The sequence below is a fragment of the Gymnoscopelus braueri genome (assembly GCF_963280865.1).
Source record: "Gymnoscopelus braueri genome assembly, chromosome: 2".
Classification (NCBI taxonomy): Eukaryota; Metazoa; Chordata; class Actinopteri; order Myctophiformes; family Myctophidae; genus Gymnoscopelus; species Gymnoscopelus braueri.
The window spans coordinates 54045009-54061432 of NC_137604.1; the positions used below are offsets into that span (position 1 = coordinate 54045009).

General features: G+C 43.6%; 1 protein-coding gene across 1 annotated transcript in view; it reads left to right on the forward strand.

Annotated features, from left to right (window-relative positions):
* slit1b (slit homolog 1b) overlaps positions 1-16424 on the forward strand; it is an 89982-nt gene that overhangs the window by 10900 nt on the left and 62658 nt on the right. Inside the window, exons 2-4 of the mRNA XM_080416860.1 lie at positions 6295-6366; positions 9629-9700; positions 9902-9973. Coding sequence (XP_080272986.1) covers positions 6295-6366; positions 9629-9700; positions 9902-9973 — 216 coding nt within the window. The remainder of the gene's footprint in view (positions 1-6294; positions 6367-9628; positions 9701-9901; positions 9974-16424) is intronic.

Here is a 16424-nt window from a genome sequence, read left to right on the forward strand (position 1 = left end):
CGCGGGCGCAAACAACAACACTCATTGAAAGGTTTCATAAAAAGGTGCGTCTTAAGACGTCGCTTAAAAACATCAACGCTGGGTGTGTTCCTATTCTCATTTGGAAGGACATTCCACAGCTGCTGTGGAGCAAGGCAGCAGTGAGGTTTGGTGACCCAGAGTTTTTAGTTTCCTGCATGGCTGTTGAAGGTATGTGGAGCCAACAGAACGGAGTGTTTTTATTTAACCACAATAACCCTGGCATCCATATTTGGGCTTGTCATCATTACAGGCGAAGATTATCAAAAACAGCCTAGTCCTATATTATGCTTGATTTACTTTGTTGTACGGTGGGGATCACGAAAATAACTGATCTACAAGCTCGCAACGCATCACGCGACGGCGTTGTGAGCTTGTAGATTTGTCATTTTCTTGCCACCCCACGCGGTCGTATGACGAAGTATAAATCAGGTGAGTTTCACTCACAGAGCTAGAGGCAGGAGCTGAACCACGAACTGCTTTATAGGTGAGAGTTGGACGTTTTTAAATCGATACCAGAGCAAACAGGAAGCCTGTGGAGATTTGAGAGTGTACAGGTCAGGACTCTCAGGAGTGAATGTGAGGATTTAAGCAGTAAGCCGGAGAGCAGTGCATTGCCGGAGTCAATCCTTTAACAACTGGTGAAAGTTACCTTTTGTGGATTTATATGGTTGAACCTGACAATGCGCTGATACTCTTTGCACCTTAATCTCATGTGCAATGTGCCGATTTCTTTTTGCAAAATTCCACCCACTGTTTTACACTGTGGTGTGACAATGAAGCTGATTCTGATTCCAGCAGAAAGTCACACTGCTGTTTCTATGGCGGAGATACCATGACGTTGGCCACTTTCAACCTGGTGTCGCTACACTTTGGGCAGAACATTGCACTAGCAGATCTACAAGCTCACAATGTGCGGCGATGCAGTGCCATGTGTTGTGTGTATGAGCTACAGTATAGGTTGTACAATGTAGATTGGCTCGCTTTTTTTTTTCTCTCACACAGCGCAATGCCATCATCATGTGACGAATTACAAAATGGGGCTCAAGTGGTTAACATTGTTTGTTGTGGGAGCTCTTTGCATGCTGCAGTAAAGACCAACGGGGGCGGGGTGAGAGTCATTACACCCTTCCTGGGCCTTCCACTTCATCCACGTGCACACATGCGTGTGTGCACGTGTGCTAATCCTGACCAACACTCCTTATGCCTCTGTCTTCGCAAATCTCATTTATGTCTCTCTCTCTCTCTCTCTCTCTCTCTCCCCGCAAACATCTTATTTTCATCCTATCTGATCGCCCCCTCCCTCCATCCCTCCCTCTCTCTTTATTCCTTGCTTGCTTGCCTTCCTTTCTAAACTAATAGGGTAGAGAATGGCCTGAGTGGGCCATTTCAGAGGAGGGAATCAACTGCTTCAGTGCGCACTGAGGCTATTAGCGTATACTGTTATATGTGCTGCTGTGTGTGGTTGAATTGCACAGCGTGTGTGTGTGTGTATGTGTGAGTGTGTGTGTGTGTTTGAGAGAGAGACGCGTTCTGCTTTAATGAGCTATTGTTTGGTGGAGTCGCCACTTGAGGGGAGTCTGCCGCTCGACTGACCCCTGACCCGACAATACCGCGCAAAACCCAATTAGCCATGCCTCATCACTCTGTGTGTGTGTGTGTGTGTCTGTGTGTGCACACGCTTATCCTTGTATCTCTCGCTCTCTTCCGCTCAACCCTTTCTATTTGCTCTCTCCACCTTTTTCTTTCTTTGGTGGGTAATTCTTTGTAACTCAGCTGAAGACAGAGAAACTCGCTTTACTGGAAGAGAGTACAACAACCCTCATTTTTGATTGGGTCTGACGTGTCGTGCAGTATGGCTGGGTTGTTGTCCTGCAGCAGCAGCCAGGTATCGTGGACCCTATAGCATGAATGACACCTGAGCTGTCTTCTCCTCAAAGACAAAATAGATGTATAGGTCTTTCTCTGAGAAAAGGGAGGATGCCTGCAACACTCTGAATTAGATAATCGTCTCAAGGTGCACGGCTCACCAATATCATTTAAAGACGAGATCCAGCACTCAATAAATATCGTTTCAACCTTACAGGTCTCCTTCAGCCAACTTCTCTGTTGGTTGACTTCACTGTGAAAACACACCCTGCAAGTGTGTGCACGTGTAGTGTGTGGTGTGTACCGTAAATACAGTATACAGTCAGATTCTCTGTGTTCATTTGATTCAGCCACCCTTCTGCCTCTTTATATTGTTCAAGGACTCTGCTGGTGTGTTATGTTGGACTGTTGTGATTGGATGTGGTCCAATCACAACCAGTGGACCAATAATCAGGGTCTATTTGGTTCTATTTGTACGCTGTCCGAGTCGAATGAACACTGAGAAGTGTACAGTGTGTATATATACTGTCCTACGTTCCTATTGGTGTGTATGTGGGTCACACCCCTCTCTCTCCTTGTCCAGTGTCTGTCAGAGTAATTCTCACACACATCAAGGGAGCGATTGTAGACCTCCCACCATGACCCCACTCCCCTCATCCCTCCATCCCTCCATCCCTCCTCCCGTCCGTTGTGCCTCCCAACCTCACTCCCGCCATTTCTCCCTCCATCCACCCACCCATCTCTCCATCCATCCATCCATCCATTGATTGATTGATGCTAAAAGGATAACACAAAAAGCCCTAAGGGCTTGTTTCCATTGTGGTCCTGTGTATTCAATTCATCAAGACATTTAAAGACACACAATTATATACAAGACGTCATCAACACTAGTAGCAATAAACGTATATGTACAGAAAACTATTGGGGGGAGGGGGGGTCATTTCTGGTGTTATGCTTAGAAGACCTTTCTAGTCTTCCATCCATCCTAACATCTCTCCCTGCCTTCCTGCCTCCCTTAAAGGAGTAGTTCACCCAAAAAATTACTTATTTTCTATCAATTACACACCCCATGAAGCCTTGAATTCAATTGATCTTTTTTGTTTTTGTCGCATGCCTGAGCCAATGATTTGATGACCGGCTGAGTTTCCAGTAGGAGACACAAAGAGCCTCCTTTGAGTCTCCTACTGACCAATGACCCGGTCATCAAATTATTGGCTCAGGAATGTAACAAAAACTATCTCCATGAATTCAAGGCTTCATGGGGCGTGTAATTGATAGAAAATAAGTAGTTTTTTGGGTGAACTACTCCTGTAAGTTGTGCCTCCCTCCCTTCCTCTCTCCTCTCTCTCTCTCTCTCTCTCTCTCTCTCTCTCTCTCTGTCTGTCTGTCTGTGTCTCTCTCTCTCTCTCTCTCTCTCGTCTCTCTCGCTCTCTCTCTCTCTCTCTCTGTCTCTCTCTCTCTCTCTCTCTGCTGTGCTTTGTGCAAGGCAAAACCATGGACTTTTGATTCATTAGGACAGACAAGGTCAAACTGTAGTCCCACCCTTAACTACAGCGAACATGACACCACAAACACACACACACACACACACACACACACACACACACACACACACACACACACACACACACACACACACACACACACACACACACACACACACACACACACATATGCACGTGTAAACACGCATACACATACAGTACACACAAACACTGAACACATTAGCACACAATACACAAACAGGGCTCGTTTTTCATCGCTGTCCGTCTCGTGGGAAGAGTCAGTGACATCATCCCTGCTCTGTCTTGCTGTCAGTCAAAGCAGACAGTGAGGTCACAGTCACAGACACAAGCCCCTCCCACCATTTGTCCTGACCACCAGTTCTAACAGCAGCATAGAGATTGGTCCTGAAAGAGCTTAGACCAGGGGGGTCTTCAACGTTTTTCAGGCCAAGGACACCCTAGCTGAGAGAGAGATGAAGCAGGGACCCCCACTATTATTGTATACAATTGTGTTGCAGATTAACTTGTTTGACAGCACTATCATCAGTGTAAGCTGGATTCATGTTATTCAATTCAATTAAATCTTTATTTCAGACTCAGGGTCCATACAACAAAACAGGATGACAATCACACAGAGATAAACATAAATAAAAGCAAGTAAATAAAAAAAACACATAAAAACCAGTCCAACTACAGCTGTTCATAGTCAGTAGAGGCTGTTACACCAATGTCTCCATATCATGGAAGAGAACCGAGTAGAACTCTTGACAGGGTTAATTAAAATCTTAATAACATGTCAGACTCTTCAAGACGACATATGAATTTGTACATTAAATTTCTTAACAGGGCTTGACAGGTAGGTACCCCCAGGTTTACAAACAGCTGGCTGGCACTGTGCCATCTTGGTACCCTCACCAGCAACCGTAGAGCATCATTATATGCAACTTTTAGTTTTCGCATGCTGCTAGCCTTGTAGTTACTCCATAGGTGAGCCGTATACAACGGCGTACAGAAAGCTTTTAAGAGTGATACCTTGACATGTACAGAGCATTTGTGAAATTTCCGCATTAGTATGTTTGCCTGGGCATACAGTTTGCATCTTTGTCTATGGATGTCTTTGTCATCTCAGAGATCATCGGATATACAGTGACCAAGGTACTTAATCTCACTGCACACAAGTAGTATGTTGCTACTGAGAATAAAATGAGGAATTACTGCCTTTTTATCATCTTTACTTCGCACAATCATGATGCTACTCTTCTTGGCATTATACTTAATATTAAAATCAATGCCATACTGGGAGCAAACCCTGAGAAGCTGTTGTAAGCCTGCACTGTACGGGGAAAAGATAATTAAATCATCCGCATACATAAGGTGGTTGACAGCAGAATCACCTATGACACATCCAGTTTTACACGTTACATGTTAATGTGTATTTTCAGACATTTAGCCACTTAAACCGTCAATACTTAGTAAACTTGACCGTTGCTCTATACTTCGTCTGCTCTTTTTTCTCTCTACACCAAACCTATTTGCAGTTTTTGGCTGAAGTTCTCCTTAGAATAGGGATGCTAGCTAGAGTTCAAGTGGTTAATGTAAAAATATATATAATCCTATCACACAGAGATTTGCTTATTTAGAACAGCATGCATTGACATGAGTATGTTTAATACGTATTATTGCATAATGTTTTGAGTATAATGCACTGACATCACTGCGGCACATTCATCATTACACACAGTAAAATCCTCAGTGCTATTTTGAAAAATCTTGAAAGATTTGTGCAAATCTTTGAATATGTATATTTTTGTTTAACTCTAATCTTTGCTTCTAGGGGTCCCTGGAACAAAATATTTTGAGATGGGGGTCCGTGGCCAAATACATGTCATTTTGGGGGTCCTTGACATGAAAAAGTTTGAGAACCCCTGGTCTAGATGAAGAATGAGCTCATCATAGCTGCGTGTTGTTGTTGAGTAGCGGTTGTGTCCAGGTTGTACAGTAGCATCATGTCCATGTCAGAGGACAGTCTAGTTGTCCACATGCCCATTACTTTCTTTCAAGGATTGGCCAAACTGCCCGCTGTGGTTTAATAAAAAGCCCTGTCATTGGCTAAACCTCCTGCTGGATCCAATCAGCTGCTCTGTTGGAGATGGGGACTGTTGTTGTGTCAGAGTGGGGGTGTGTGTGTGTGTGTGTGTGTGTGTGTGTGTGTGTGTGTGTGTGTGTGTGTGTGTGAGAATGAGAGATGCGCACAATCACACACACACACACTGTAGTTATTTACACTTGTCCTTTCCATTTGAAATTGCAAATTGCCTCCACAACTCCTCAGATATCCTGATGTGTTGGGATGTGAGCTGATGCTGCTCTTCTGATGTGCTTTAGACCTGTCACAATCGCCTGATCGCAATTATTTGAGATAAATGCAATTATTTTGCATATCGTTGCTGTCGGGGCAGAAACCTCTTATCTCCATATTTTAACTTTTTGTGTTTTTTTGTAAATTAACGCCCCACTTGATCACACTACAGCGTCACACAAAAGCATCAAAAGTAGTTTTTTTGTAAATTAACGCCCCACTTGATCACACTACAGCGTCACACAAAAGCATCAAAAGTAGCCGATCTGCAAGCTCGAAACGCGGCGCAAAGCGGCACGTTGTGAGCTTGCAGATCTGCTGCTTTTGAATTTGAATCCTGAAAAGTAACAGTTTTGGACATTCCACTCATCTGTTGAATTTTTTTCATACATTTTCAAAAATTGCGGAAATAGCCGATCTTCAAAAACACAATGACATCGTTAATTGCAGCCATTTGTATGACAACTAATCATCAAGTAAAATGCGTCATGATGGTGACAACCCTACTGATGAGTTCCTGTCTCTGTTCTCTCTCTTCTGCAGGGACCTGAACGCCAACAATCTGACAGTCATCACCAAGACCGACTTCTCTGGTTTCAAGCACCTGCGAGTCCTGTGAGTCACACACACACACACACACATTTCATACACTCTTCACACCACACTGTACAACAGTGGTTCTCAATGTGGGGGGTCCGGAGACACCCAGGGGATCTTGTGGGGGTTCCAGGGGATCCCCAGTTATCAATGATTGATGGTTCATCTTCAAGTAAATACAACTAGAGAATGTAAAAGAATGGCTATTTTTATCAGAGTTTCACTGTCATAGACAAGGAATTCTGGACCAAATGAAAGACCATGTCAGACCAAATCATGTCTGACAATAAAAAAATGTCCCTGAGATATAGAAACAAATCATATCAAATAGAGGTCCATGGCCTAGTCAAATTCAGGATCCCATCTCTGCTGTTATTTAACTCTGAGAGCAAGAACACCTGGAACCAAATGGTCCATTTGGTTCCATTTTGTAGACTTTCAAATTCAGGATTTTATTGTGCACTTTGTGCTCTGGTTCACATCACAACTCTATAACAGACGTTTTTCGAATCTATAATTCTATTCTGTCACCCTAGTTCGTTGAAAATGAAATGAAAACTAGAAAAGGTGCTCCTCGGAGCACAGGTCTCCGCCAGGTCAGGTACTTATTGTGGCCTCCTGGTGGCACTATAATAGGCCAATGTGAAAAGGGTGGCATTTCTTCTTAGGCCTTTCACGGCAATCGGACACTGCATTCATGATTTGAAGCATATTGTTCCAAAAATGTGTTTTGGTAAATTAGACCTGCTGGTGGTGCTATAACAGGCCAATGCGAAAAGGGTGGCATTTCTTCCTCGGCCTAGTGGGAATGTGCGTGTGAAATTTCACGGAACTCCCAAGCTGCGTTCATGATTTGAGGCATTTTGTTCAAAACAGACCAATCCTACAAACTTTGGAAGCCAACCTTAGCCAATCAGGATAGAATCTGGGAAATCGGACAGATCCGGGTTGATCACATGACTATGTGTGTACCGATTTGCATGACTTTTGGATAAAATCTGTAGGAGTAATGTAAAAAAATTGGTTTTGCACAAATCGGCCTCCTGGTGGCGCTATAATAGGCCCATGTGAAAAATTTGGGGCAGAGGTTCTGAATTGGCATCCAGGGAGTGTGTGTGCACAGTTTCGCAGCGGCCGGGCCAACGGTGCCGGAGATTAGCTGCTCACAGACAGATGGACGGACGGACGGACACACGGACGGACGGACAGGGGGTAAAACATACTCTCTCGCCATGCCTTGGCTTTCGGCCTGGCGGAGACAATGACACATGGGGGAAGCCACCAAGTGCCTCGTCTCCTCTTCTTGTAATGACAAGCATAGAATGTCATTTAAAAAATAGCTCAATAGTTCAAGTATCAAAACGGTTATCAAAAATCAAAGGTCTCTGTAGTATACATAATAATAGTCCTCACAGCATGATAACATGATAATATTATGCGTGGTTCATTCTTTTCACAAGGGGCTCTGTGACCACGGAACTGTTTGAAATGGAAAACAAGAAGACCACATCGGTGGGGAAATCACAGAGCAATCTGTTCTAACATCCTGCCATGTTATTAGAAAACAGTCAACCAATATGCCTGCGGTGGCAGTTGGACAAAACGTGTCTTATCACAAGTCGCTCTGTTGACAAGAGCGGTAAGCTTTTGGTTCTTAAAGCCCAATGTTTTTCCACGCCGCCTGCATGCCTCGGTACTCTGGTGTCCAGTGGTGTAAAGTAACTAAGTACATTTACTCAAGTACTGTACTGAGATACAATTTTGAGGTACTTTCACTTTACTGGAGTATTTCCAATTGTCTATACTTTTACTTCTACACCACTACATCTCAGAGGCAAATATTGTACTTTTACACTGCAATTATTTGAAAACTTTAGTTGCTAGTTACTTTACAGATATAAATTATTATGTTATAAAACATACATTAACCACTTTAGCCCTATTTTAAACCTAGGCTACTTGAAAATAGCCGATCTACAAGCTCACAACGCATCGTCACTCAATCGCATCGCGACGTGTTGTGAGTTGTAGATCGGCTATTTTCAAACATTTTAGTACTTTTACTTTTGGTACTTAAGTACATTTTGATACCAATACTAGTAAAACATTTGAGTACTTTTTCAACCACTGCTGGTGTCCTGTGTGTGGGATTTGTGGGAATCGAGCGTGTGACAGCGGTGAAACCCAGAGGCTATACGTTTTTGACTCACCCCTGATATGTGAGCGTGGTGGAATGGTGTCAGTGTCAGTCACATTACAACAGGAAGGGGGGGTGGGGGGGGGGCTAGCTGTGACCCTTTGACCTGGAAACACAATGGTCCCAGTGGCTAGTGTTGGTTTCCTGTGTTATGAGCATGGGATTTGGACCGTGAATGGATGACATGCTAGGAACTAATGGCATGTCTTTAGGCCTGCTTAAAGACTATTGGCATTCCACTTGGTGCCTGGGGCACGTTGCTGTCAGGAAGAGATTCAGTGTTACACCAGTAGATTAGGGACGTGGAATGTTAAGTGTTTCTATTTGTCTGTTTTTTTGTTCTGTTTTTTCTTTGTGTTATTGTGATATTGTGTTTCATTTTGTTGTCAATGTCGTGTTTCAAAAAAGAACAATTCTATGGAGAGCTGTATCATTTAATAGCTGAATGTCAAAATTGTAAAAAATATAATAAAATAAAAAAGAGTCTACGGATTCCTTAACAATATCTGAATCTATCTATTAGGCCTGGGCAATTAACTGATAATATATGCAGACCCATATTTAGAACCAATAACCCACTTAATCTTGCTCATCGTGTAGGTTAATCGAATAATCCAGAAGCAGGTTTTGTTTTCTTATTATATTTATATCAACATTTTTATTTATATTCCACTAAATTGATTAGTCTTGATGAACCACTTACCCAATTACCCCTGTATTATACTTCATTGTACAATGGTCGCATACAGAAATAGTGAAAATTGCCAATTAACAAGCTTGTGAGCTTGTAAATCAGCAATTTTACCACGAAAAAAATCTAAATTAATCATAATCGTGGCAAAAGTTTTAAATAATCGTGTTGTTGATTTGAAGTCATATCACACAGCCCTACTCTCCATCCCTTTGATTGTATTTATTTGTCTCTCTTTCTCTACCTGTCTGTCTATTCATCTGTATGTCTGTTTCTCTCTCTCTCTCTCTCTCTCTCTCTCTCTCTCTCTCTCTCTCTCTCTCTCTCTCTCTCTCTCTCTCTCTCTCTCTCTCTCTCTCTCTCTCTCTCTCTCTCTCTCTCTCTCCATGCAGTCATCTGATGGAAAACCAAATCAGTAATATTGAGAGAGGAGCCTTTGATGACCTGAAGGAACTGGAGAGACTGTGAGAGCACACACACACACACACACACTATATCTCATGCACACACACGCAGCAATGAGCCACACACACACACACACACACACACATGCTGACTCATTGACATACACATACTGTACATTACCCCAACACATATAGTTGTCATGAACAGAATGTCAGAACTCTGAGCATCATTGTTGTCTCTCTGTGTGATTGATCTTCCAGACGCCTCAACAAAAACCGTCTCACTCAGCTACCAGAGCTGATGTTTCAGAAGAATGAAGCCCTGTCTCGACTGTAAGTGTCTCACTTTGACGACCCTATACACCCTATAGTACACACACACACACACACACACACACACACACACGCACACGCACACACGTTTCACTCATACTTACATCACACATATGCTATACCCTCACATATACTTATAACATTTATGCCTTACACCTTTTTTTTGATTGATTGATAGATTGAATACTTTATTAGTCAGAAATGTAAACAGCACAAGGTACAGTCAGACATTAAGGCTAAAAGGATAAAGGCCGTTACAGGGAGTGAGTGACGCACCTTAGTAATTCATTTTCAATGCGAGACGGGCGATTATTTGGGACGCGTGGAGAAGTTGTGGAGCGGTGCCGGGAAATTCTCACGCTCGTTTCGTGCACACACCTGCGGGCGGTAGCGGCTGGATTGCGGTCAGCTTTTTTTCGCTACCCGCAGGAGGATGAAACAGCGAGAACGCCCGCGTCACTCGCTCCCCCGTCTGAAACGGCCTTAACACAAAGAAGTCCTGGGGACTTCTTTGGGTTTCCATTGTGTTCTTCCATCCTACATCTTACAGTTCACCTTATGGTCCCTATGTGTGTGAGAGTGAATGAAAGCTTGAATGAATGAATGAATGAATGAGTGAATGGATCATTTAACAAACTAGTTGTACGAACGCTTGTGTTATTGTTGTACTGTTTTATTGGATCTTGTTTAGTCGATACACTTATTTGTTTTAGCTCCTGCTCATTTGATTTTGCTATTGTTGTCTCATCTGTTTAAGGAAAATAGGTAGCTGATATATTGCACTTTTACCTTAGCGCTAGGTATACTCTTGGTTGCTTGTTTTTGCAGAAAATGCACTTAATACTTCTGGTGATTAGTAGTTTTCGTTCCCTACCTATGTTGAATGCACTTATTGTAAGTCGCTTTGGATAAAAGCGTCTGCTAAATGACTGTAATGTAATGACCAGTGACCCTGGCCGATATATGTCTGATCATTTCTCCATACCTGGACAACTAGCTCTCCCTCCAGAGCCACCAAGAGTCATTCATTCCTTCAGGATATAAACTGTTACAACTGCGTGGGCAACAATTTGAACAGAAATTCCTTCATAATGACTGGAATCACTGACGTTTTCCTGGATACAGAGACTACACATGCAGTCATCATTCAAATCCCACTGGCTGTTACTATGTGAATTAATGTCGCTGTGTGTGTGTGTCTCTCTCTCTCTCTCTCTCACACACACACACACACACACACACACACACACACACACACACACAGACACACACACACGCACAGAGACCCCCAGCCAAAGAACTTCTGTTGAATGTGTGTGTTTGTGTTAGAGGATTGACTAGAGCTCCCGTGCTACTGCCTGGATACGCTAGGAAACGGATACACAAACACTGGCAGAGAGAGAGAGAGAGGGAAGAAGAGAGAGAGAGAGCAAGTAAGGGAGAGAGAGAAACAGGGAGAGAGTGAGAGAGAGGATCAGAGAGAAAGCAAAACAAACAAGACAGCGGTTTTAAATTATCAGTTCCCTCCAATAGATCCCTTTGTGACAGGTGTGTGTGTGTGTGTGTGTGTGTGTGTGTGTGTGTGTGTGGTGGGTGCATGTCTGTGTCAGAAACAAATGAGTGAAAGAAAAGGTGACGGGTGTGTGTGTGTGTGTGTGTGTGTGTGCGTGTGAGCGAGCGCTTAAGATGGATTAGAGCGGAAGGTGCAGACAGAAAGACACTCTCTCCTTTCCTCTGTACATCATCCCTGCCAGTAGAGATGGAGGAGACAGTGGATTACAGCCATGAAAATACAACTAATTACAGAAGCTGTGTGTGTGTGCGTGTGTGCATGTGCGTGTGTGTGCGTGGTTTTTAGAGAGGGAGAAAGAGAAAAACGAGTGACTGAAACATGATGAAAAACGGAGTGTGTGTGTGTGTGTGTTAACTTGGTTGCTGGTTTGTTTTTTGGCCAATTTCACACCTTGGCTCCCATCAGGGAGTGTCCAGATGGAGTTGGCATGTTCAATCAATCAGTGCGTGCACACACACACAACGAACACACACTCCCGTACACACACAGTTTGTGTCCATTAGCACCCCCTTCAGAAGGAGTGATTTTTCTCCTGCTGTGTTGATGGGCTTAATAATGCCCTCTGTCCCCCAGGGATTGCCTCTGAGACACACACGCACACACACACACTGTACCACTGTGTCTCTGTATCTCACTGATGCACACATGCTCACAGTCACGCACACACAGACACACTTCCCTTTCTGCTAGAACGTTCCTTCTCCCACACACCAGGGGTCCCATCTGTGTTGCTTTTCATGTGTGAGCCATGATGGGCTGTCTCCAAACCCCCTCCCCCCTCCCCCTTCCATCACTCCTCTCTTCATCCCCACCTCTTTCCCTCCATCTATATGCCTCAGCTCCCTTCCCCTTCTCGTTTATTGCTCCCTTTCACATTTTCTCCATCACTCTTTTTCTCTCTCTTTCTCTCTCTCTGCCCATGTCCTGCTTTTCCCATAAAATTTGGCACTTTATGTTCTCGTGTCATAATTCCGCTCTCTTTGTCTTAGAGCTTGACGACATATCAATGTGATATGTCTATATTGTGATATGAAGTGACATATATATCGGCTGGGATTTTGGTAATCATAATATTGTGACGTCGCTTAAATGTTGTAAGAGATAGAGCACGTCTTTAACCACTTATAAACCCCCAGCATCCGGCTATTTTCAGAGCCTAGCTTTCCCCTACAATAAAAGAAAACAGAAAAGACACTAGCATAGAGCCCTGTGGGCTCAACCATATGTGGTTTAAGTGGTTACGGTTGCATTACTGTAAAGTGATATCATTTTCTGAACTTATCAGACTGTTTTCTGTGAGTGAAATGAATCTGTTTTGTTATCTTATCCACTTTACCAATGACTGTATTTATTTCAAAAGGTTCTTGAGTGTTGAATATCATATGAAAGCACCATCAAGATATATATCAATCCGGGAACGCATCTACAAGTGTCTTCTAAATCCGAACAGTTTTCTGAAAACCGTATGTTGCTATACCAGTATCAGTGGTTCTCAAACTTTTTCATGTCATGTCCCCAAAATTATAAGTATTTGGCCACGGACCCCCATCTGAAAATATTTTGTTCCAGGGACCCCCCAGAAGCAAAGATTTGAGTAAAAAATGTTCCCTTTAAAAAAAATATATATATATATATATATATATATTTGCACAAATGTTCAATATTTTTCAAAAATAGCAAATCTACAAGCTCATAGCGCGGCACTCGGTATGAAGTATAAAATAATGTTTATAGCTAAAATCTAAAATGACACAGATGCGTGTTTTCTCTGTTGCCTATACTATCCTCGATGCACGACCCAAAAATAACTGAAAAACGCGCTGTGACGTTTATGAATCCGCTTATGAATCCGCTATTTCCGACGAGTGACACTGGTGCATAAATTAGGCTTCATTCTGTTCTCTCTCCTTCACTGTCTCTCTCTCTTTGAATTCCTTTACTCTTCCTCCATCTCTCCTGTATTCTCTCCATCTCTGTGACACTCTCCCCCAGATTTGTTTAGTCTCTCTCTCTTTCTCTCTCCTTCTGATTTATTTGCTCTCTCTCTCTCTCTCCCTCTGATTAGTTTGGTCTCTCTCTCTCTCTCTCCCTCTGATTTGTTTGGTCTCGCTGACCCCTCTCTCTCTCTCTCTTTGTCTCTCTCTCACTCACTCTGTCATCAAGCTCCTTCCCATCACTCTCTTTCACTCTCTGTCTTCCTGATCTCTCTCACCTTTCTTTTTCTACCCCCCCCCCCCTCTCTCTCTCTCTCTCTATCTCTCTCTCTCTCTCTCCCCACCACTCTCTCGCTCCTGTCTATCATGTCTTTTGTTGGCTCTTTGCGGTTGCATCCACGCCCAGAAACAGTCTTTTGTCTGTTTTGACGACACGCCAGAGGCTCTGTGTGCGTGCACGTGTATGTGTATGTGTACGTGTGTGCGTGCGTGCGTGTGTGTGTGTGTGTGTGTGTGAGTGATTCCCAGGGGCTTCCTTTCTCCCCGGAACCACATTATGGCCCTGGGGAGCCCGGGGATTATGGGTGCACAACACACACACACACACACACACACACACACACACACACACACACACACACACACACACACACACACCTTGACCTGGAGGTGAACCTGTCTTTGTGTCATGTATACTGTGTGGTTATCCTCAGCAGGTGTGCTGCAGTGCTGACTGTGGATGGATGGGATTTAGTGTGAAGCCCACACAACACAGTACATCATCATCACAGCAGCAATTTTCCATAAACTGAGCTCAGATCTGCTCACAGGAGGGATTTAAATGTAAAAATAATTACGCCGGGTCACGTTAAAAGTTCATGAAATCAGCTCGTTTCGTTGCGGTTCGGGCAGAAACATCTTATCTCCATATTTTAACTTTTCATGTTCTTTTTTTTCGTAAATGAATGCCCTACTTCATCATAAGTATACCACAGTGTCTCACAAGAGTAGCAAAAATAGCCGAGCTACGAGCTCAAGATGCAGCGCGTGTTGAGCTTGTAGATCTTTTTTTTATTTATTATTTTATTTAGAGTAGATAATAAGTTTTTACCCTTTTTTCTCTTTTAGTCGTTATGTTAATTGATTCCTCTCCACACACATTTCTGTGATGTCACTGCTGTTGTATCCTACTGACTCCGCTGCCAGTGAGGAGCCCCCACCGTGAGGACGTAGAGCCTTCGTCGTACTCCTCCTGCCCAACACTCCCCGCTGGCAGGTGCTGCCCCAGCCCGTAGGAGTGTGCGCAATGACCGATATCACCCTCCTCCCCACCCGGCTACCATCCCCCAAATACAGGCCAATTGTGTTCCTGCATAGTCTACAGTGTAGACGCTCGACAAAGCCGGATGCACCACGGTGGATTCGAACCCACAACCTCTGTGGTGGTGGGCAGGGACTTCACCACTGCGCCACCCGAGCCCGAGCTTGTAGATCTGCTATTTTTGCTACTTTTGAATTTGAATCTTGAATATACTGTCATATTCACGGCTTGTTTTATGCCTGAAGAAGGTCTGTGACTGAAAGCTTGCTATATATAAAAATGTAAAAAAATCTGATTTTGCTCATATGAGGTTTCCACCCGACAGTGACGATTTGCTTCCTTCGGTGTGAGCACACTTTGCTCGGGGCTCTCTACTCTACATAATTGGCTGTCTCCTCTTGCTGGATCACACTGGGATATTTGCAAGGAATTGATAATTACTTACTAAAGGATTTGCCATGACAGCCCGTTCCTGCATGTCAGCAGGTCATGGCATTAAACAGGGTTTATGCTTGTTCTGTCCCCATACAGTAGGTGTAGACTTGGCCTTCATACAGTAATCCTGATCACAGCATCACCTTTGCTTCCTAAATGAGTTGTGTATGGCGTGCAAGCTACTGCCACAAGTCTTTAACCCACTGGTTCTCAAAATTTCAAGGACCTTCGCCTTAACTCTGACAGTATTCAATAACGGGTCCATTTGTATACTGACAGAGTTACAGACTTCGGAGAGATTAATACCTGGGGGCACTTCAGGAGAGACTACCCCAATAGAATACTGGAGCACATGGTCTGCACGTATTTATTATTTTGCAGGGGGTGACTGACGTTTTGACTTGCGTCTTCCTCAGAGTAAAGCGACATACAGACTTGTAAGGGTCAATTTAGGACCCCCTCCTCAAGGAACCCTTTGAGTCCCTGGACCCCACTTTGAGAACCCTTGCTTTAACCTATATACTTCATTGACCGGGGTCCTCCAGGGGTATGTACCTATAGCCCTGTACTTTTGATCGGTTGTGAGCTTGTAGTAGACATGTAACGATTTCCTCAACTCACGATACCATTCGAATCATGATACTAGGTTCACGATTTTTCACTTTTTTTTTCTTTCTCTTACACAAATCCAGTATTTTCTTCTTTTTCCCTGCTGTTTGCATCACGATTCGCGATACATTCTTCATACATTTAAATTGTCACCAGTTTGAATCAATTTTCATCAATTTACGATAAATTACATGCTTAGCTTGTAGATCTGCTATTCTTGCGGAAGGTTAGGGACACCAGGATTCATGTGGTTAAAACGGGTGACAGGTGTAGGGCCTTACTTTACATATTGTGTAAAACTCTGTCTTTTTATACTGTGTGTGTGTGTGTGTGTGTGTGTGTGTGTGTGTGCGCGCCCCTCCGTTTTAACATGCTTGAACACTGTTGTCGTCAAATTCATTCTTCATTTAGTGACGTCCCGGTGTCATTTGCGCGCGGCTAATTAACGGTGTGAACTTAACGTGGTGCGCAGGGCGATGATGACAGCTGTCGACTCGTACGTGGCACGCCCGTTTAGAGACTAATGGGAGTGTGACCACACACCGCAACACACATTTATTTACTGGGAGTGAAGGGAGG